Below are 22484 nucleotides of genomic sequence, written 5' to 3'. Positions count from 1 at the left end.
CTACCGTCTGCATATTAACCATTGACACATCATTTCACCGGAGAAGAAAGATCAGTATTTGAAAAAATACGCACCAGACTTCTATTTCTCACAGTTTTGAACTAATGAGGCATTTTTCCTAAGTAAAACCTTTAGAGATATTCTGTTAATTTCTACTACACCAGATTTTGGTTCCTGCAATAGTAGTGCTAATATCGATTTGTGATTCAAGACCCCTGTGCTGGTGGGGGTGGCCATTAAAAAATGATACAATGAGAAAGTTGAATGGAGCTGAATGAAGAAAGAATAAAAATGCAGTTAAAAAGGAAAAGGAAATACCAGTGCTGTTATCTTAGGAGAAGAACCTATTTTTTTTTCTTGCATGATAGTAAGATGCTATATTCTACAACCTCTTGGTAGCCTGGAGGAGCTACCCATTCTCACACCATGCTCTAAAAATTGTGAACACTGGGGCGCCTGGGTGGCTCAGTTGGTTAAGTGCCGGACTTCGGCTCAGGTCACCATCTCACGGTTCGTGTGTTTGAGCCCCACATCGGGCTCTGTGCTGACAGCTCAGAGCCTGGAGTCTGCTTCAGATTCTGTGTCTTTCTCTCTGCCTCTCCCCTGTTCACGCTCTGACTCTCTCTCTCTCTCTCAAAAATACGTAATCGTTAAAAAAAATTTTAATAAATAAAAAATAAAAGTCATATACGCTGAAATGACTAACCTAGCCAGCTGTACTGGGGACCTGACATTGCACTTTGCACACTGTATTTCAAGCCCATTAGAATGGGTTGCATACAAGGATTTGGGAACATCCTTACGGAGCTGAGCGTCTCTTTTTTCAGCTTCTGCTTCTCTCAGGTGCTTTCCAAAGTTGCGACTCCGTAGCTCTGTCATCATGCGCTCTGCTTCAGCCAACTCTCTGGAAAAATCCCCTGACGGCACATTGTTTCCTTCCCCATCTGTCCCAGAGATCTGCTTCAAGAGAACTAGAAAATATCGAGTAGTTTATTAAACTGGGAATTCTGGACTCCAGTAGACTACTAAAAAAAAAAAAAGGGATTTTTATGGAAGGTTCATATTAGTTTTTCAGTATCATTATAGGATCTTTTTCATAATATTGAACTCTTAAGGAGAAATTCTTTCAGAGCATGGGGGCACAGAACACGCTATGTAATAAAAAAAATATTTAATTGGATTGAGTAACTCCTTACTGTGCACATTCCGGATGACATTTTTAATCTTTGTGTCCAGCTCCTTTGTGCTCTGGGTTGTCCGATCAACATTGTTATGTAATGTCTGTGCTTTTCTAGAATTTATTTGAACCTATACGAAAAATAAATTGATTACTAACAAATTATGTTGATCCGGGGGTGGAGGGGGGGAAACTAACAATATTTTGAGGACAACAACAACAACAAAAAGTTAACGTTATTGACCTAACACATTACCTTTTCTTGCAAAGCTTCGAACTCTCGATTCAGATTACTCAGTTCTTTTTCCAGACCATCCATTTTTAATCCATGATTTGAAATGGCAGAACGGTAGTTGAGTAACTGATTCTGAAAGTAAAATGCAAAATTAATCTCACATTAGAGCAGAAACTTGGAGTAAGTCCTATCAACTTGGTAATCCCAGTGGTGATATGGAAAGATTCGTTTAGCAAGCCCGATGCTGGTCCACAGGAAATGATTTGGTTCTTTGAAATCAGCTACTTGAATCTACTTTCTGATGTGAGTTGTGATATGGTTCTAAAATAAACTTATAACCGTGAAAAGACAAGAGATACTTTCCTTGAGTTAGTAACCGAACCTTACAGATATGAGGATACCACTTACCCGATATCTTACTTTCCAGACTCTACAAAACGCTCAGTTGTTTTTAACCTATATTTAACATTGTAATACTAAAAGCAGTGCCTGAGGCTAATTTAGTGAAGGAACCATCAGATTCAAAGAATTTTTTAGCAGGAAGGGAACTGAGAGCTCATTTAATTGAATGCTGTAGAGATGATCATTGATTGCTTAAGGATCAGAATCCAGGTCCCCTGTTTTTTTGGATACTAAACAGTTTCCTTACTTTTAGAGGGTGACATTTCTGCACATAATCTCTAGAGTAGTGATTATTTTCAATTTTGGGGGGAAAAAAACTTGTTAATATCTTGAAGAAATTTACAGGAAAAAGCTATACTGTTACCTCCTATTAACTTGCTATTACCTATACTATTAACTTGCATGTGACAGAGCCAGCACTGGGGGGGGAACAACACAGGCTTTACAGCTTAGGTCCAAACACTAGGTCTGCCGCTTTTGAGTTTTATCTCCTTCATCAGTAAATTGGGGATTATCATATTAAGCTGCTGGGTTTTTTGATGATATTATCAAGTGTCACGTACATATGAACACTGAAAAATGTTGTTTTCCTTCTCACACTTCTTCCTAAGGAATTTTCACAGTGTATGTGTGATCTAGGAAGAAGACAGTTCTATTTTAATTTTAATACAGGAAAACTGAGGCATGTCATTCTATGGAGTGTTAGTAGAATACGTACAGTGAGTAAAGCATGGCCTTTGGAATTTGATCTTGGTTCGAGTCCTGGAACCCGCCATGTGCAAGCTGTGTGATAGTAGGCAAGTTACTTAGCTTTAACATACCTGTTAAATGAAAATAAGACTATTTTCCTTATAGGATTCTGTAAGACTTAAATAAAGCACTGAGCACAGAGCCTGGCACATAGGACAGGTACTGAAATGCTGGCTCCCTGCCCTTCATTGAAGAAGTGCAGGGTTATATTCATGACATCAGAGTAACTCCAGGGGCTTCTTTTTCTCTCAAAACATAATGGCTTTTTTCCTCTTTATATTAAGAGCCTGTAAATCATGGACTAAAATTTACCCTGATGGGATGAAAAAGAGCCATTTTTCTAGTATTATTTTTTGCTATATAAAGTTCACTCTTGAACAATACTGGTTTGAGCTGCCTGTGTCCACTTATACACGGATTTTTTTCAATAAATATGTAAGAAGATCTTTTGGAGATTTGCAACAATTTAAAACAAACTCACAGATGGACCATGTAACCTAGAAATACCAAAAAAAATCAGAAAACCTTAGGTATTATTGTAAGAATACAATATGTAATACATACACAAAATATGTGTTAACTATTTATGCTATTGGTAAGGCTCCTGGTCAACAGTAGCCTGTTAGGAGTCAAGAGTTATATGCAGATTTTCAACCGTGCAGGGGGTCAATGTCCCTAACCCCCATGTTGTTGAAGGGTCAACTGTGTACTCAGCTATAAGCACTAATGGGTTTGGAATCAGCCCTCATTTTAACAGCACTTCTTAAACTTTCCCCAAAGCCTCTTTCACTATGTCCAGTTTAGGGTTTATCTCCTCTACTGAATTCTTTTACTTCAATGAATAAATTCTTTTTTCATTTTCATAATTTTTAATTGAATATTTTCATATGTACCTCTTCTTGTTTGGTTTCTAGTGTTTTTAACAGTATTCTAATTTTTTGTTCCTTCTATTGAATTGTTACTCTTCAAAGTAATTTTCAGATTGTCCCAATTTTAATTTTATCTAAAGGGAACTCATCTCTTAGTGGTTGCTTTTGTTGGATGTCTTTCGTATTGTTACTTGTCTCTTCCCAATGTTTGCAGGTAAATATTGCAAACACACACCCACAACTCCACTTCTGCCTGCACTCTCTGTGCCCTAACCAATGATCTTATGGTCATCGCCATTCCCACCCTAGATCCTCTAGTCCAGAACCAGATCTTATATTGGAAGCTTAGGACTTGCACACTATGGTCATGTTGAGGATATCACATTCAGTACAGATCCTGGTTTGTGAATCATGTCCATCCAGGTCTTGGCTCATAAGGTTGTAGCTTTCCTAGTCTCTCACATAGTCACTGCTCAACAATGAGCACTGGGCAGTTTCAAGATTGTTTTTCAGTCTCCATTCATAGGCAGAAATGCCCTCAGTTTCCTCTAGGGAGCCTGCCTCTGGCCCTGTGGAACTTTAGCCCTATTACTTATCCTCTTGGCCACCTTCTTTCCAAGCACACATAGAATATTCTCCTAGATGAACCATATTCTGGGCTATGAAACAAACTTCAACACATTTTTAAAAACTGGAGTCATAGAAAGTGTGCTCTTTGACCACAACAGAATTGTGTGAGAAATCAATAACAAGAAGTTATCTGGAAAATGCCCAGTTTGGAAATTAAACAACACATTTCCAAATATTCAGGGGTCAAAGACATGTCCCAAGGAAATTTGAAAATCCTTTGAATTGAATAAAAATGAAAACACAACAACTCAAAATGTGTGGAATACAGCTAAAGTAGTGCATTGGGGGAAATTCATAGCATTAAATGCTGATTTAGAGAAAGAAAGGTTTAAATCAGTAAGATAAGCTTTCATCTTAAGAAACTAGAAAATGAATAGCTAATTAAACCCAAAGCAAGCAGAGGCAGAAAAAATATGAATAACAACAGAAATCAATGAAATTGAAAACAGAAAAACAATGGAGAAAATCAATAAAATAAGATCATTAAAACTGATAAACCTCTAGCCAGAATAATCAAGAAAAAAAGAGATGACATAAATTATCGATATCAAGAATGGATGAGAGGGTATTACTACAAATTTTTCAGGTATTAAAAGGATAATAAGAAAAACTATAAACAATTTTATGTCAATACATTTGAGAATTTAGATGAAATGAAAAAAGTATTTGAAAGGCACAAATTAGATATTAAAAGTGGATAGAGTTGCGGCAAGATGGCGGCTTAGGAGGACGCTGGGCTCACCGCACGTCCTGCTGATCACTTAGATTCCATCTACACCTGCCTAAGTAACCCAGAAAACCGCCAGATGATTAGCAGAATGGAGTCGCCGGAGCCAAACGCAGACGAGAGGCCCACGGAAGAGGGTAGGAAGGGCGGCGAGGCGGTGCGCGCTCCACGGACTGGCGGGAGGGAGCCGGGGCGGAGGAGCGGCTCGCCGGCCAAGCAGAGCCCCCGAGTCTGGCTTGCAAAAGCGGAGGGGCCGGTCGGACTGTGTTCCGACAGCAAGCGCGACTTAGCGTCTGGGAGGTCATAAGTTAACAGCTCTGCTCGGAAAGCGGGAAGGCTGGAGGACAAAGGGAGGGAGAGCTGCTGAGCCCCCGGACGACAGAGCTCAGTTTGGTGGGGAACAAAGGCGCTCGCCAGCGCCATCTCCCCCGCCCATCCCCCAGCCGAAATCCCAAAGGTAACCGGTTCCTGCCAGGGAACTTGCTCGCTCCGCGCAAACACCCAACTCTGCGCTTCTGCGGAGCCAAACCTCCGGCAGCGGATCTGACTCCCTCCCGCTGCCACAGGGCCCCTCCTTAAGTGGATCACCTAAGGAGAAGCGATCTAAGCCTGCCCCTCCTGCCCCCGTGCACCTTGCCTACCCACCCCAGCTAATACGCCAGATCCCCAGCATCACAAGCCTGGCAGGGTGCAAGTAGCCCAGACGAGCCACACCACCCCACAGTGAATCCCGCCCCTAGGAGAGGGGAAGAGAAGGCACACACCAGTCTGACTGTGGCCCCAGCGGTGGGCTGGGGGCAGACATCAGGTCTGACTGCGGCCCCGCCCACCAACTCCAGTTATACACCACAGCACAGGGGAAGTGCCCTGCAGGTCCTCACCACTCCAGGGACTATCCAAAATGACCAAGCGGAAGAACTCCCCTCAGAAGAATCTCCAGGAAATAACAACAGCTAATGAGCTGATCAAAAAGGACTTAAATAACATAACAGAAAGTGAATTTAGAATAATAGTCATAAAATTAATCGCTGGGCTTGAAAACAGTATACAGGACAGCAGAGAATCTCTTGCTACAGAGATCAAGGGACTAAGGAACAGTCACGAGGAGCTGAAAAACGCTTTAAACGAAATGCATAACAAAATGGAAACCACCACAGCTCGGCTTGAAGAGGCAGAGGAGAGAATAGGTGAACTAGAAGATAAAGTTATGGAAAAAGAGGAAGCTGAGAAAAAGAGAGATAAAAAAATCCAGGAGTATGAGGGGAAAATTAGAGAATTAAGTGATACACTAAAAAGAAATAATATACGCATAATTGGTATCCCAGAGGAGGAAGAGAGAGGGAAAGGTGCTGAAGGGGTACTTGAAGAAATCATAGCTGAGAACTTCCCTGAACTGGGGAAGGAAAAAGGCATTGAAATCCAAGAGGCACAGAGAACTCCCTTCAGACGTAACTTGAATCGATCTTCTGCACGACATATCATAGTGAAACTGGCAAAATACAAGGATAAAGAGAAAATTCTGAAAGCAGCAAGGGGTAAGCGTGCCCTCACATATAAAGGGAGACCTATAAGACTCGTGACTGATCTCTCTTTTGAAACTTGGCAGGCCAGAAAGAATTGGCACGAGATTTTCAGGGTGCTAGACAGAAAAAATATGCAGCCAAGACTCCTTTATCCAGCAAGTCTGTCATTTAGAATAGAAGGAGAGATAAAGGTCTTCCCAAACAAACAAAAACTGAAGGAATTTGTCACCACTAAACCAGCCCTACAAGAGATCCTAAGGGGGACCCTGTGAGACAAAGTCCCAGAGACATCACTATAAGCATAAAACATACAGACATCACAATGACTCTAAACCCGTATCTTTCTATAATAACACTGAATGTAAATGGATTAAATGCGCCAACCAAAAGACATAGGGTATCAGAATGGATAAAAAAACAAGACCCATCTATTTGCTGTCTACAAGAGACTCATTTTAGACCTGAGGACACCTTTAGATTGAGAGTGAGGGGATGGAGAACTATTTATCATGCGACTGGAAGCCAAAAGAAAGCTGGAGTAGCCATACTTATATCAGACAAACTAGACTTTAAATTAAAGGCTGTAACAAGAGATGAAGAAGGACATTATATAATAGTTACAGGGTCTATCCATCAGGAAGAGCTAACCATTATAAATGTCTATGCACCGAATACCGGAGCCCCCAAATATATAAAACAATTACTCATAAACACAAGCAACCTTATTGATAAGAATGTGGTAATTGCAGGGGACTTTAATACACCACTTACAGAAATGGATAGATCATCTAGACACATGGTCAATAAAGAAACAAGGGCCCTGAATGAGACATTGGATCAGATGGACTTGACAGATATATTTAGAACTCTGCATCCCAAAGCAACAGAATATACTTTCTTCTCGAGTGCACATGGAACATTCTCCAAGATAGATCATATACTGGGTCACAAAACAGCCCTTCATAAGTTTACAAGAATTGAAATTATACCATGCTTACTTTCAGACCACAATGCTATGAAGCTTGAAATCAACCACAGAAAAAAGTCTGGAAAACCTCCAAAAGCATGGAGGTTAAAGAACACCCTACTAACGAATGAGTGGGTCAACCAGGCAATTAGAGAAGAAATTAAAAAATATATGGAAACAAATGAAAATGAAAATACAACAATCCAAACGCTTTGGGACGCAGCAAAGGCAGTCCTGAGAGGAAAATACATTGCAATCCAGGCCTATCTCAAGAAACAAGAAAAATCCCAAATACAAAATCTAACAGCACACCTAAAGGAACTAGAAGCAGAACAGCAAAGGCAGCCTAAGCCCAGCAGAAGAAGAGAAATAATAAAGATCAGGGCAGAAATAAACAATATAGAAACTAAAAAAACTGTAGAGCAGATCAACGAAACCAAGAGTTGGTTTTTTGAAAAAATAAACAAAATTGACAAACCTCTAGCCAGGCTTCTCAAAAAGAAAAGGGAGATGACCCAAATAGATAAAATCATGAATGAAAATGGAATTATTACAACCAATCCCTCAGAGATACAAACAATTATCAGGGAATACTATGAAAACTTATATGCCAACAAATTGGACAACCTGGAAGAAATGGACAAATTCCTGAACAACCACACTCTTCCAAAACTCAATCAGGAGGAAATAGAAAGCTTGAACAGACCCATAACCAGTGAAGAAATTGAATCGGTTATCAAAAATCTCCCAACAAATAAGAGTCCAGGACCAGATGGCTTCCCAGGGGAGTTCTACCAGACGTTTAAAGCAGAGATAATACCTATCCTTCTCAAGCTATTCCAAGAAATAGAAAGGGAAGGAAAACTTCCAGACTCATTCTATGAAGCCAGTATTACTTTGATTCCTAAACCAGACAGAGACCCAGTAAAAAAAGAGAACTACAGGCCAATATCCCTGATGAATATGGATGCAAAAATTCTCAATAAGGTACTAGCAAATCGAATTCAACGGCATATAAAAAGAATTATTCACCATGATCAAGTGGGATTCATTCCTGGGATGCAGGGCTGGTTCAACATTCGCAAATCAATCAACGTGATACATCACATTAACAAAAAAAGAGAGAAGAACCATATGATCCTGTCAATCGATGCAGAAAAGGCCTTCGACAAAATCCAGCACCCTTTCTTAATAAAAACCCTTGAGAAAGTCGGGATAGAAGGAACATACTTAAAGATCATAAAAGCCATTTATGAAAAGCCCACAGCTAACATCATCCTCAACGGGGAAAAACTGAGAGCTTTTTCCCTGAGATCAGGAACACGACAAGAATGCCCACTCTCACCGCTGCTGTTTAACATAGTGCTGGAAGTTCTAGCATCAGCAATCAGACAACAAAAGGAAATCAAAGGCATCAAAATTGGCAAAGATGAAGTCAAGCTTTCGCTTTTTGCAGATGACATGATATTATACATGGAAAATCCGATAGACTCCACCAAAAGTCTGCTAGAACTGATACATGAATTCAGCAAAGTTGCAGGATACAAAATCAATGTACAGAAATCAGTTGCATTCTTATACACTAACAATGAAGCAACAGAAAGACAAATAAAGAAACTGATCCCATTCACAATTGCACCAAGAAGCATAAAATACCTAGGAATAAATCTAACCAAAGATGTAAAAGATCTGTATGCTGACAACTATAGAAAGCTTATGAAGGAAATTGAAGAAGATTTAAAGAAATGGAAAGACATTCCCTGCTCATGGATTGGAAAAATAAATATTGTCAAAATGTCAATACTACCCAAAGCTATCTACACATTCAATGCAATCCCAATCAAAATTGCACCAGCATTCTTCTCGAAACTAGAACAAGCAATCCTAAAATTCATATGGAACCATAAAAGGCCCCGAATAGCCAAAGGAATTTTAAAGAAGAAGACCAAAGCAGGAGGCATCACAATCCCAGACTTTAGCCTCTACTACAAAGCTGTCATCATCAAGACAGCATGGTATTGGCACCAAAACAGACACATAGACCAATGGAATAGAATAGAAACCCCAGAACTAGACCCACAAATGTATGGCCAACTCATCTTTGACAAAGCAGGAAAGAACATCCAATGGAAAAAAGACAGCCTCTTTAACAAATGGTGCTGGGAGAACTGGACAGCAACATGCAGAAGGTTGAAACTAGACCACTGTCTCACACCATTCACAAAAATAAACTCAAAATGGATAAAGGACCTAAATGTGAGACAGGAAACCATCAAAACCTTAGAGGAGAAAGCAGGAAAAGACCTCTCTGACCTCAGCCGTAGCAATCTCTTACTCGACACATCCCCAAAGGCAAGGGAATTAAAAGCAAAAGTGAATTACTGGGACCTTATGAAGATAAAAAGCTTCTGCACAGCAAAGGAAACAACCAACAAAACTAAAAGACAACCAACGGAATGGGAAAAGATATTCGCAAATGACATATCGGACAAAGGGCTAGTATCCAAAATCTATAAAGAGCTCACCAAACTCCACACCCAAAAAACAAATAACCCAGTGAAGAAATGGGCAGAAAACATGAATAGACACTTCTCTAAAGAAGACATCCGGATGGCCAAGAGGCACATGAAAAGATGTTCAGCGTCGCTCCTTATCAGGGAAATACAAATCAAAACCACACTCAGGTATCACCTCACGCCAGTCAGAGTGGCCAAAATGAACAAATCAGGAGACTATAGATGCTGGAGAGGATGTGGAGAAACGGGAACCCTCTTGCACTGTTGGTGGGAATGCAAATTGGTGCAGCCGCTCTGGAAAGCAGTGTGGAGGTTCCTCAGAAAATTAAAAATAGACCTACCCTATGACCCAGCAATAGCACTGCTAGGAATTTATCCAAGGGATACAGGAGCACTGATGCATAGGGCCACTTGTACCCCAATGTTCATAGCAGCACTCTCAACAATAGCCAAATTATGGAAAGAGCCTAAATGTCCATCAACTGATGAATGGATAAAGAAATTGTGGTTTATATACACAATGGAATATTACGTGGCAATGAGAAAAAATGAAATATGGCCTTTTGTAGCAACGTGGATGGAACTGGAGAGTGTGATGCTAACTGAAATAAGCCATACAGAGAAAGACAGATACCATATGGTTTCACTCCTATGTGGATCCTGAGAAACTTCACAGGAACCCATGGGGGAGGGGAAGGAAAAAAAAAAAAGAGGTTAGAATGGGAGAGAGCCAAAGCATAAGAGACTTAAAAACTGAGAACAAACTGAGGGTTGATGGGGGGTGGGAGGGAGGAGAGGGTGGGTGATGGGTATTGAGGAGGGCACCTTTTGGGATGAGCACTGGGTGTTGTATGGAAACCAATTTGTCAATAAATTTCAGAAAAAAAAAAAAGGAAAAAAAAAAAAATGAAAGGCACAAATTACCAAATATCACTCAAGAAGAAACATAACCCCAACAGTCCTATATCTATTTTTAAAGATTGAACTTATGGTTCATTTTTTTAAAAATCCCCAAATAAAAAATCTTCCAACATAGAAAACCCCAGGCCCACCATTTAGAGAATTCCACCATTTAGAGAATTAATACCAATTTAATATAAATCTGATTCTTTTGAATGCAAGATACTCAGCTAAGGGCTCTAGAAGAAAAATTAGCCCAGAATCATTCACTAAGTAAAGAATATTCTTGGGGCTCTTGGGTGGCTCAGTTGGTTAAGCATTCAGCCTTGATCTCAGTTCAGGTCATGATCTCATGATTTGCAAGTTCAAGCCCCGTGTCGGGCTTCTGCACTGACAGAGTGAAACCTGCTTGGGATTCTGTCTCTCCTCTCTCTGCCCCTCCCCTGCTTGTGCTCTCTCTCTCTCTCTCTCTCTCTCTCTCTCTCTCTTTCTCTCAAGATAAATAAATAAACTTAAAAAAAGAATGTTCACTTAGAGTATTAGTTTCGTATGTTCACTAGTATTTTCCACCAGTAAATATCTAGTCTTCATTTGGATCAGAAAAAGCGTTAAATGGAGTTAACCTCTCTGTCTCCTGCTTGAGGGGTATTCATCATGCAGCATCTATACCCCAAGTATCGATTCTGGACCCAGCATTGTGCTGGGTGCATAGGGTATTTACCCTCAGGTCCTTGGTCTGGGTCTCCAAGTGCTTCATCTGTTCCAAAGTGCCGGTGCTGGCACTCAGGCCCTGCAGCTGAGACTTGACCAGGTGGAGCTCGTCACCCATGGTGGCCAGGTCATTCAAGAGCGTCATCACACAGCTGTCACAATCTGTAGGGGCCACAATCAAAGGCAAATGTGCCGTGGGCTGAAGCCACAAGAATGCAAACAGAATACGAGGGCTTAAAGCCCAGTTAATATGCACATAGATCATCACGGTCAAAAATCACAATCCTGGACTTCTCAGGGAGGGATGCAGATTCTGCCCAAGAGAGATCTCTGGACAGGAAGCATTTTAAAAAGAAGCAGTGGAGTGGGGGAAATGGGTGAAATGGATCAAAAGGTACCAACTTCCAGTTATAAGATAAATAAGCCTTGGGGATGTAATGCACAACATGGTGACCATAGTTAACAACACTGTATTGTATATTTGAAAGCTGCTGAGACAGTCTGTCTTAAAAGCTCATTACTAGAAAAAAATTGTTAACTATGTGAGGTGATAGCTATTAACTTACTGTGATAACCATTTTGCAATATATACATACATCAAGTCATTACGTTGTGCACTTTTATACAATGCTGCACGTCAATTATATCTCAATAAAATTGGAAGAAATGGTGATTCTATGCAACTTGTTACTTATTTTGTATGTGGAAAAGTAATAATAAATAGCTTTTATTTACCGAGAGCTTGCTATTTGCCAGGAATTATGGTAAGATTTGTAAGCACTTTCCCAGCAACTCTGTGGGGTACATATAGTTATTATGTCCATTTTACAAATGATTAAACTGAGGCTTGGGGAAGTCAGGTCACTTGCCCAAGATCATAAAGCTGTGAGTTAACAGAGGCTGGGCTTGACCCTAAGAAGTCCTCCCCCTACCGCCTCCCACCATGGCTTTCCCAACCTGGAAAGTGCACATCCCAGCACGAGGTTCACATATCTTAAACTAAACCTCACAGCTGGAGGCGGGGGGGGGGGGGGGCGGGATGGGTTCTTTTCTCACCATCACATTCTTCTCCAGGGCTGCCATCTTTGGGCTCTTGGTCTATGCAGTCTGAAACAAGGAATAATCAAAGTAGATATTGTTATTCAACCTCCTCTTCATCTGCTTTTTAATTTGGCTTTCAGAAAAGTTAGTTTGAGAAGATTTTAGTCACCCAACTATCTGGCATCGTTGGCTCTTCCCTTCTCCCTCTTTACCTGTGCCATCTTCAGGGAGCTTTCCCATCTCTTACCAGTCTTGCTGCAGGAACTTCTCTCGTGACGCCCCTGACTGTATATTCATTTTCTTCTCTATAAAAGGTCATGATATTCTTATCTAATTAAAACCCCCTAATCATTCGTGGTAAGGCTTTCTTCATTTGATAGTTTCCTATACAACTATTGACTTCTCTTCCAGTATCATTCAAGAACATTCAGTAGACATTGATTGAGCACCTTTGAGCATCTACGGCGTGCCTTGGCCTTGTGCCATGTACAGGAAATACAAAGCTAGGAAGACAAAAATCCCTGCTGTCCTGTAGTTTACTGGCCCTCAGGGGAAGCAGATAAATCACACAACAGTGTGACAGATGCTGAGAGAGAGATATGCACACAATGTTAGTGGACCCACACTGCCAATTACCACAGATATGAGCTAGACTTTGAGGCTCTCAACTAGAGTAAGAGAAAACCTACTGGTCTTCCTTGGATGTTCTTTACTCTTTCCATTTCTACTCTTTTCCCCGCACCATGCATCTTTACAATGAAATGCCCTCTCCCTTCCCTCTAGAAAAAAAATCTAATTTCACCACAGGAAATCACAAAGCTTGACATTTTCCTAGACAAGCTACAAGGAGGCTTTCACATTTTGTCTTCTCAGCAGCAGGCAATATTCCACACTTTGTGTGTATATACATATACTTTAAACTACATTTAATTGTAACATAAATAATAGAAGTTCACTATGGAAAGTTTGGGAAAATCAGAAAATATAAAAACATCACCCTTGATCCCACCACTCAAAGACAATCAGCATCTCTTTTCTATATATTTGTAGACATTTTAATTTATCATATATAATCATGGGTTTTTCTTACTCATCTTTTTTTTTTTGAGAGACAGAGAGTGCACACATGCAAATGGGGTTAGGGTGGGGGTGGAAGGGAAGGAAGAAAGAGAGAGAGAGAGAGAGAGAGAGAGAGAGAGAGAGAATCTTAAGCAGGCTCCACACTCAATATGGAGCCTGACACAGGGCTCAATCCCACAACCTGGGATCGTGACCTGAACGGAAATTAAGAGTCAGACGCTTATCCAAATGAGTCACTCAGGCAGCCCACTCACCTTTTTTAAAAAATTACTCATTCTTAATGCTATGGATAGTTATGTCACTTTTATTTCCTCAATTAAGCTGTAAATTTCCTACGACCAGGAAACAGTTTTATTTTCTTCACAATCCCCCACAGCACTTTGAATAACCCAGGGAGGACTTGCCTCATGTGGGTGATTGACTTATCAGTGCAATTTTCTTAACAAGTTTTAATGTTGACCACCAAGGAATCTATACATTATCAATTAAAATAAAAAGAATGAAAAAGAGGGGGCAAAACCTCAGAGAAACAAAAAGTCTGATGCGTGAGTGTTTTCTTCCATTTGGGGAGCAAATAGTCACCATCCTTATGTCAGGTTTCTTTGCTGCTGTTGTTATTAGAGTGGAAGAAAAAGATGGTTGTAAAGATAGTAATCTCATGAATATGCTGTGTGTGATGTTGAAGCTTCTCCTCAAATACCTCTCTTCACAGAACTCATGTTTTTCTAAAACAGTCTTTTTCATCTTTAAACACATGACACTTCTTCCTTAGGATGACTTAACGTAGACCTCCCTCTAGCTTCCGTTCCTTGGGTTCTACTTCTTGTGCCACACAGAACAAACAGACCCTTCTCCCACACATCTATCAGCCTCTCAAATACATCCTTTCCAAGTCTTCTTTCCACTGTCCTGGCTTGTCAATCCTTCCTGTGACATGGTTCCAAGTTTTTTCAGTATCTCCACTTCTTCTGAACAAACCGTAGCTTGTCTATTGTCTTCTAGAGACAGAAACCCGACATGAGGATTTACACGAGCAGCGTGCCAGGGGACGGCAGACCACCTGGTGTTAGACTCTAGAACTCACTGAAGATTGTATGAGGTGTCCTAGGGGCCATATTACTCTCTTGAGCCATAACGAACTTGCTACTGACTAAAGCCTTAGTCTTTTCACTTGTTGCTACTAAGTCACATCTCACTTATCACACACTTATTTTTATGCCATTCAACTATAAGACCACGGGCTTATCCCTAACATAATGTTGTCTTAGAATCGGCCCATTATTCTAGGCTCTTGAGTCCCTTAAATATTCTACATGTGCCATAGGAGGCATTTTCTATCTTTCCCAACTTTGTGTCATGTGATAACTGGGTGGGCATGCCTTCTACATTCCCATTCAGGTCAAAAGTGTTGAACAAGATAGAGCCAAGGATTAAGGCACAGCGCAGGTCAGAAGATAGCTCATTCTGGACTGATAATAATCCATTTACTCTATATTCTTTTGGGAGCAGTCACTTGACCAGATCTAATCTATACATTCAGGGTGTAGCTCTTCATCTTGTCCATAACTGTAAGATTAGAAGTTTTATCTAAGGTTTGGCATTACACTATATCTGTGATATTTTCTTGATAAATCACATTAATATTCTCTGCTGAAGAAGGAAGAAAATCATCTTCCTTTTCCTTCCAAGTTGTTCCTAATGAGCCCACACTAACTCCTAGTGATTTTTTTCCTTGGTATGTGAAATCCATCCCAGTTATACCACCCACATCTCAGACATGGATTGATATTCAAGAAAGAATATGTTGATCTCCTCAGATACACACATGAAGAAAACTGATATGTTATAACCTTATAATGTCAAGGGAGATCTGAGCAAAATCACCAAATAGGAGCTGAGGTTATTTTGACTGCAATTACTTGACTTTTAAAAGCAATTTATCTTTTTAACAAAAGCCTACTTGAGGGGCACCTGGGTGGCTTGGTCAGTTAAGCAGCTGACTCTTGATTTTGGCTCAGGTCATGATCTCATGGTTCTGTGAGTTCAAGCCCCACAACTGGGCTCTATGCTCACAGTGAGGAGCCTGCTTCGGGTCCTCTGTCTCCCTCTCTCTCTGTCCCTTCCCTCACCGCTTCTTGCACTTCCTCTCTCAAAAATCAATAAATGTTAAAAAAAAATTAACATTAAAAAAAAAAAGGCTATTTCGGGGCGCCTGGGTGGCGCAGTCGGTTAAGCATCCGACTTCAGCCAGGTCACGATCTCGCGGTCCGTGAGTTCGAGCCCCGCGTCGGGCTCTGGGCTGATGGCTCGGAGCCTGGAGCCTGTTTCCGATTCTGTGTCTCCCTCTCTCTCTGCCCCTCGCCCGTTCATGTTCTGTCTCTCTCTGTCCCAAAAATAAATAAACGTTGAAAAAAAAAAAATTAAAAAAAAAAAAAAAGGCTATTTGAAGGAAGTTATTCACCAAACTGTATTCACCAAACCAAGTATTCACCAAGCCAAGCTGTCAAAATATCTGTTAGCTGGCATTGGGTATTGTGCTTCATGAAAATATTTACCTAGGTTCCTCCCCTGCTATTTTATTAAAACCAGATTGATAAATGCAGGTTAACAAAGGTGTGAGTCCATCTTACCTCCCGTCAAGGGGTGACAACTGCCCAACTGGCCATTGTTGTTACAACTGCACGGCCGGCAGCTACCTCCAAGCTTCTGGGGGTTCCCGAAATATCCGGGTGCACACCTACCCAAAATAAAGAGAAAAAGGAGAAACACTCAAAGAGCTCATCATTTGTTCCATCTGACATTTTCTCCACCCTTGAACTCTCCGTTTGAGATGTTGTCACCCTAAGTGGGGAAGGCTGCTTTGCAAGAATGAGTGCGTCTCAGTACAGATAGTTATGGCTTCGGTGAGAACAGAGAAAGTAGGAGGCAGGCAGAGCTTGCTCCCTCCTCGTTGACACCAGGACGACAAAATCCTCAGTTACCCCTGTCGATGAATGGCAGATGAACAAAATGCACACAGAAGCCAGTGGTTCGACCATTAATGGAAGTCAGGGGTGGATCAGCTTTATGCAAGAGTTATGTTCCTGAAGATACCACACAATTAAATATTGCTTAATTTCTGGCTAATTTCCTCAAAGACAAATTTAAAGTAAAACTCAAAGAATTTCAAATTTGCTTATCAATGGGGATTTTATTAATATTGCCTACTGAACTGTTTCAAGCCTGCATAATTCCCATTTGCACTAATTGCTACAGGGCTGTATTTAATGAGCCTAAACAATGGAGGGCAGTTACAACACCTACTCTCTTGGCTGAGAGCCTTTATTATTCTAGATAATTTGGTGATGAGAACTCCATTCCTTATTTAAGTTAAAAAACACTTCCTTGATTCTGAGTTTCTATTTAAAACACAAACAAACAACAAAACAGACACAATGTTTTTGGAATTGGGAGGTAAACTAAAATATTTCTATTAGCAAAGTTCCATTCTTATGCTAACCCCTCCCCCCCCCCCCAAATTGTCATTAACTCAGTGTCTGTGTGTGGTGTCTTCTCTTCCATGGAATTGATAGAATCAAGAAAATGTGGTATTTGGCTCTCCCCCAAATTTAAGCTTTGCATCATGGAACTGTTAGGTAATTTATATAGACTTTGCCAATGGGTGCAAAGGACACAGGCTTTATCAGGAAGACCTGGCTGGATCCCTGCCTCCATGCTGTGTAACCTTGGCCTATTATCTTAACCCTTCAAGCTTCAGTTTCTTCATCTATGTCTCCCTTGGAAATGTAGACTCGGGGCACTTGGGTGGCTCAGTTGGTTAAGCATCTGACTTCGGCTCAGGTCATGATGTCCTGGGTTCGTGAGTTCTAGCCCTGCGTTGGGCTCTGTGCTGACAGCTCAGACCCTGGAGCCTGCTTCTGATTCCTTGTATCCCTCTCTCTCTGCCCCTCCCCCACTCACACTCTGTCTCTGTCTCTTAAAGATAAATAAACATTGAAAACAAAATTTAAAAAAAAGAAAACTCCACAAAGGCATGGATTCTTTGGCTGATACATTCCTGCACATGGGAGAGTGCCTGGGCCCATAATAGGTGCCAGATAAGTATATGCAGAATGAATACGTGAATAATTGCACTATTAATACCTATTTCGATCAATGAATGAGATAAAAAATAATGTAGTGAAGAATCTAATACAATGCCTGCACATAATAGACACTCAATAAAAGTTAGCTACCATTTTCAGACATGATGAAACATGCATATATATATATATATATATATACACACACACAAATATATATATATACACACACACACATATACACATCTATGTATAACCGGCATAATTTGGAATTATTACATTTCAGAAAGTGGGTAGGAAGCAGAAATCCCATGCCTTCCTTAATTATCAAGAAGGTAACTACGCTGAGGTGCCTTGTCTAAGTCTACTAACCAACTTGTCATAGGCTTTACTTTATGTGACTGGCCCCATATTCTACTTAACAAACCATGCTATAGGCAAAAGACCTATGTTTTAAATACTTTATTTTTAGATGTGTCACCTATATCTAAATTTTCCATGTAAAAGATGCATAATTACAAAACACTTTATATTAAAGTCACATAAATATTTAGGAAGTTAGATTCCACGTCTTCCTTATTCTTGCAAAAAGTGTTAGTGACTGATTACAGAAATGACCGGTACCCTTCTTCTCGTTTTAAGCTGGTGTCCAAACACAATGGACTGAAGTAAAACTTCCTGATTTCATAGATGACGGTGGTACAAGAAAAAAGAGCAGAGAACATGTTTGTCCTCTATGGCTCGGAGAAGCCGAGGGAGAAATGTGGCCCAGGGCATGATTATGAGCTGGGAAGCCTTTCCTACCCCCTCCTTCAGATTGGCTGTTCCTTCTTCCGCCCAGCGGGCTCCTGCTTATATTTTTACTCTTCACCCTATATTGTCCTTGTAGCTACCACTGCATAGCTAATGACTAGTGCTGGCTTGATGCCTGGCACAAAGGGGGGTCCCCAATAAATGTTGAACAAATTAAAAAATTTGACATTCATATGGCATTTACTTGTGAACAAGTTCTTCAAAAAAAATTAAGAAACTATAGTTTGCTTTCCTGAGACAGCAAACAACAGACATAAGCTGTGAGAACTGTTAATTAAGAATTTCTCTTTTCAAATCTGCTGCCTGCCAACCGGATGTCTCAGCCGGTCTGTTGCTGTTTTCTGCATCATTGTTTGTGAAGAACCATGAGGAGGATCGCACTAGGATGCCTCTCCCAGGTGGGAGTCTCAAGCTTTCACATCACAGAGCCTGGAAGAACATTCCCGAAGCCCATTCTACCCACCCGTCCTTCCCATCTCAGTATAGCTGCCCCTTCCTCCCTCACCCCTCAGGGGCAGTTGGATGCTCCTCCCCTGCAGCCTGGGGACCCAGTTATGTCTTGGTCACTATTTTAATGGCTGGTTTGTGTGTCTGTCCACCACTAGACTGTAAAACCCTGAGGGCAGAGTCTGGGCTCCGGCCGCTAATGTGTCCCTAGCGCTTAGCCCAGTGCCAGGCATATACTAGGATCTCCATACATTTTTCATTGAAAGAAAGAATGAATAATAGATGTGAGGCAACTGTGGGCAAGGTTCCTTTTGCTGAAATGGAAAACAGAAGAACCTTGAAACTGCATCTTTTTACCACCAGACAGTGCCCTGCCCCTTAGCTGACGCTCAGTGATCCCGTAATGAGGCAGTCTGCACCTTCCTCCCAGGCAAATAGCCTCGAGGTCCTTGGGTTTTCTTGGGTAACTTCCCTGATTGAGCCACCCTCGAGCCCCACGTCATCCCTTAGGCCCACTAGACCCACGTAGGTCCCATCCTGTCTGTCAAATGTCTCAGATAACCCCTGCCTTCCTGTGAAAACCAAATTAATTTTGTTTTTGTTTTGTTTTGTTTTGAAATCTTATAAAACTCTTCTAAAGTTTAGCCAGGAAAATAATATGCCAGAATGGCCAAGGAAAACATTTTAAGGGTTATGAGGAGAGCCTTGCTCAACCAACTATCTAAAGGCATTTTATACTTCCAGAAATGATAACGGCACAAAGACTGAACGAAACGTATGGAAACGACTCTACGTTTGTACAGAAACTTTGTAAATGCACATTCATCTTTCGTGAATTCAACTAAATGTACTTGGCAATAGAGAGAGAGGTGGGGGAGAGAAGAGTGACAGCACGAGAGGCACAGAGGGAAAAACAGCTGGAGTGTCTGTCCCCATTCACTCAGTGAGCACACAGCCTGCAGTGAGTGTGACAGTGTGACATGAAGGATGTGAATCTGCCAGTCCCCTAATTAGTCTGCTTTCCTTATGCCTCCCCTAGTGTGCACGTCTGACCCTACTGAGTGTGGCTCTGGGATGTACCCAAATACTATGTGTATTTCATGCAACGTGGGCCCTGGATTATGGGGATGGAATACTGGGATAGTGTGAGTTTCTTGAACTCTGGCCAATTTTGCTGTACACGTTGACCCTAAATCTATCTGCCATGTGAGATGCCCTGACACCACCAAAAAGCTAGGTTCCAAATTTTCACCAACATGAAGATCTGCGTGTAAGAAATAAAACTATGGGGGCGCCTGGGTGGCGCAGTCGGTTAAGCGTCCGACTTCAGCCAGGTCACGATCTCGTGGTCTGGGAGTTCGAGCCCCGCGTCGGGCTCTGGGCTGATGGCTCAGAGCCTGGAGCCTGTTTCCGATTCTGTGTCTCCCTCTCTCTCTGCCCCTCCCCCGTTCATGCTCTGTCTCTCTCTGTCCCAAAAATAAATAAACGTTGAAAAAAAAAAAAAAAGAAAAGAAATAAAACTATGTAAGTCCTAAAAGAAAGCATAAACATTTCTATAACTTCGCCAAGCATGGCCCCAAAGGCTGACAGCCTAAAGAATGTAAGAGTAGATACATATAACAAAAAAACGAAACCAAAAAAACATAAAGAAAAAATAAACAAAAATTTGCAACATGTAGTATGAAGAATTTGTATAGACCAATAAATAAAATAAAAGAACATTGCACTAGAAAAAGTGAGTAAAAAGCCTAGAAAGCAATCCAAAAAATAAGGTCTACAAATGGTTAATTAGTACATGAAAAAAATCCCATCTAATTATGAAACAAAGAAATGTAAATTCGAATGATTAAAATTTCCAACTACCAAACTGGCAAATATTTTAAAAACTGCTCATTTGTAGTATTCACTGGTGGCAAAAGCTGCTCTTTTGCTACTGGAGGAACAGAAATGAGTCTGACTTTTCTGGAGGGCAATCTGGCAAAATGTATCAAAAGTCTGAAAATGCACCTATCCTTAGATCCAAGGGATCTGGTTCTATTAACTACATCTTGAGGATTTATGTACACAAATAATTCACCACAAGGATTGACTTTTAGTGCTGCTTTGAATGGAAAAGAGGAAAACTATTTCAAAGACCAGCAGATTACAGAACTTCTTGGTTCTGACACGATGTTATCAGTGAATACTTACTGAGATGGAAAGATATTGCTAACCTTCTACTAGATCTACTAGGTGAGAAAATGAGCCAAAACAGAAAGTAAAATAGCAATCTACTTTTGTTTTTAAGAAAACGTCTGGGGGCGCCTGGGTGGCTCAGTCAGTTAAGCGGCCGACTTTGGCTCAGGTCGTGATCTCACGGTCCGTGAGTTCGAGCCCCGCGTCCGCCTGGAGCCTGTTTCAGATTCTGTGTCTCCCTCTCTCTGACCCTCCCCCGTTCATGCTCTGTCTCTCTCTGTCTCAAAAATAAATAAACGTTAAAAAAAAATTAAAAAAAAAAAAAAGAAAACGTCTGTGCACACAGAATGAACTGTAAGAATATACAAGTTTTAACTGGGGATTTTATAAATAAAATGATTATAAGCAGAATTATATCTGAGCATGCACAAATATATAGAGCTACATAAAGGTATAGTGGGCCTCATTGGTTCTTTGCTCACTTGTATTACATAATTCCTTTAAGTACGTATTGACTTTATGATAAACTTATTTTAAATTTAAAAACATGCTGTCCATATGATTCATTTCTATACTGTTACTTTTGCACAATGTACATGCTACCTTCCGAGGTAGACTCTAAGTACCTTTCATAGTCCTTATATGCTTGGCAGAGCCCAATGTATGGTAGCTAATCATGAAAATGTGTTCATGCAAAACGAAAGCTTGGCTCTTTGGCCCCTCATAATTAAGTTCATAGTTTCCATTTTGCAACATTTATTCTTTTGTTCCGCTGCTGAACACCTATTACATGAATAATACATGAATAGTAGGCAGCAGTGATTCAGAAATGAATGACACAGACTGTCCTGCAGGTGTTCATAATATGTGGGGACAGAGAGGTATAGTTGTGTGTGTGTGTGTGTGTGTGTGTGTGTGTGTGTGTGTGTGTGTGTATAGGAGTATGTAGAGTTGTATGTGCGTGTGCAGGTAAGTAGGGATGTGGTGGTGGGGTAGGGGTACATAAGGATGTGCATATATGGGGTGAGGACTATGTAAGGATGAATGTATATGGAGCTAGGCTAGTTAGGGTTATGTGTGCCAGGTAGGCAAATACAAGGACACGTGTGTGGTGGGTAGGGGTATGTAGGGATATGCATACATGGGGTGGGGGTATGTAAGGATGAATCTATATGGATGTAGGGATAGGTAAGGACATGTAGGGGGTGGAAGTACATACAGATGTGGAGGGGGAGGGGCATGTAGAAATATGTAGGGGAGGGGAATGAGGGAGTGTGCAGGGGGATAGGACCATGTAGGCAAGCGTGTTGGGGGTACATAGCGCTATGATACATTGGGCCTCCTTCTCAAATTTCTGAAACATGTAAAAAACGAGAAAGATAAAGAAGTTAATGATTTATTAAGTGAACAGTCTTGTATTTTTCCCTAAAGACCTTTCT

At 40.9% G+C, this 22484-nt stretch overlaps 1 protein-coding gene across 3 annotated transcripts in view; it reads right to left on the bottom strand.

The window, feature by feature from the left end:
• The window catches only part of LAMA3 (laminin subunit alpha 3), a 274238-nt gene that overhangs the window by 49381 nt on the left and 202373 nt on the right, over positions 1-22484 (bottom strand). For all 3 annotated transcript variants that reach the window (XM_047826704.1, XM_047826703.1, XM_047826705.1), the window contains 6 exons: positions 16159-16265; positions 12464-12514; positions 11418-11569; positions 1434-1544; positions 1197-1308; positions 804-971 (listed from right to left, as the gene is read on the bottom strand). In XM_047826704.1, coding sequence (XP_047682660.1) covers positions 804-971; positions 1197-1308; positions 1434-1544; positions 11418-11569; positions 12464-12514; positions 16159-16265 — 701 coding nt within the window. The remainder of the gene's footprint in view (positions 1-803; positions 972-1196; positions 1309-1433; positions 1545-11417; positions 11570-12463; positions 12515-16158; positions 16266-22484) is intronic.

This window comes from Prionailurus viverrinus, chromosome D3, assembly GCF_022837055.1.
Source record: "Prionailurus viverrinus isolate Anna chromosome D3, UM_Priviv_1.0, whole genome shotgun sequence".
NCBI lineage: Eukaryota > Metazoa > Chordata > Mammalia > Carnivora > Felidae > Prionailurus > Prionailurus viverrinus.
Note: the sequence above shows the minus strand (reverse complement) of the source record. Positions and strands in the feature narration are given on the sequence as shown.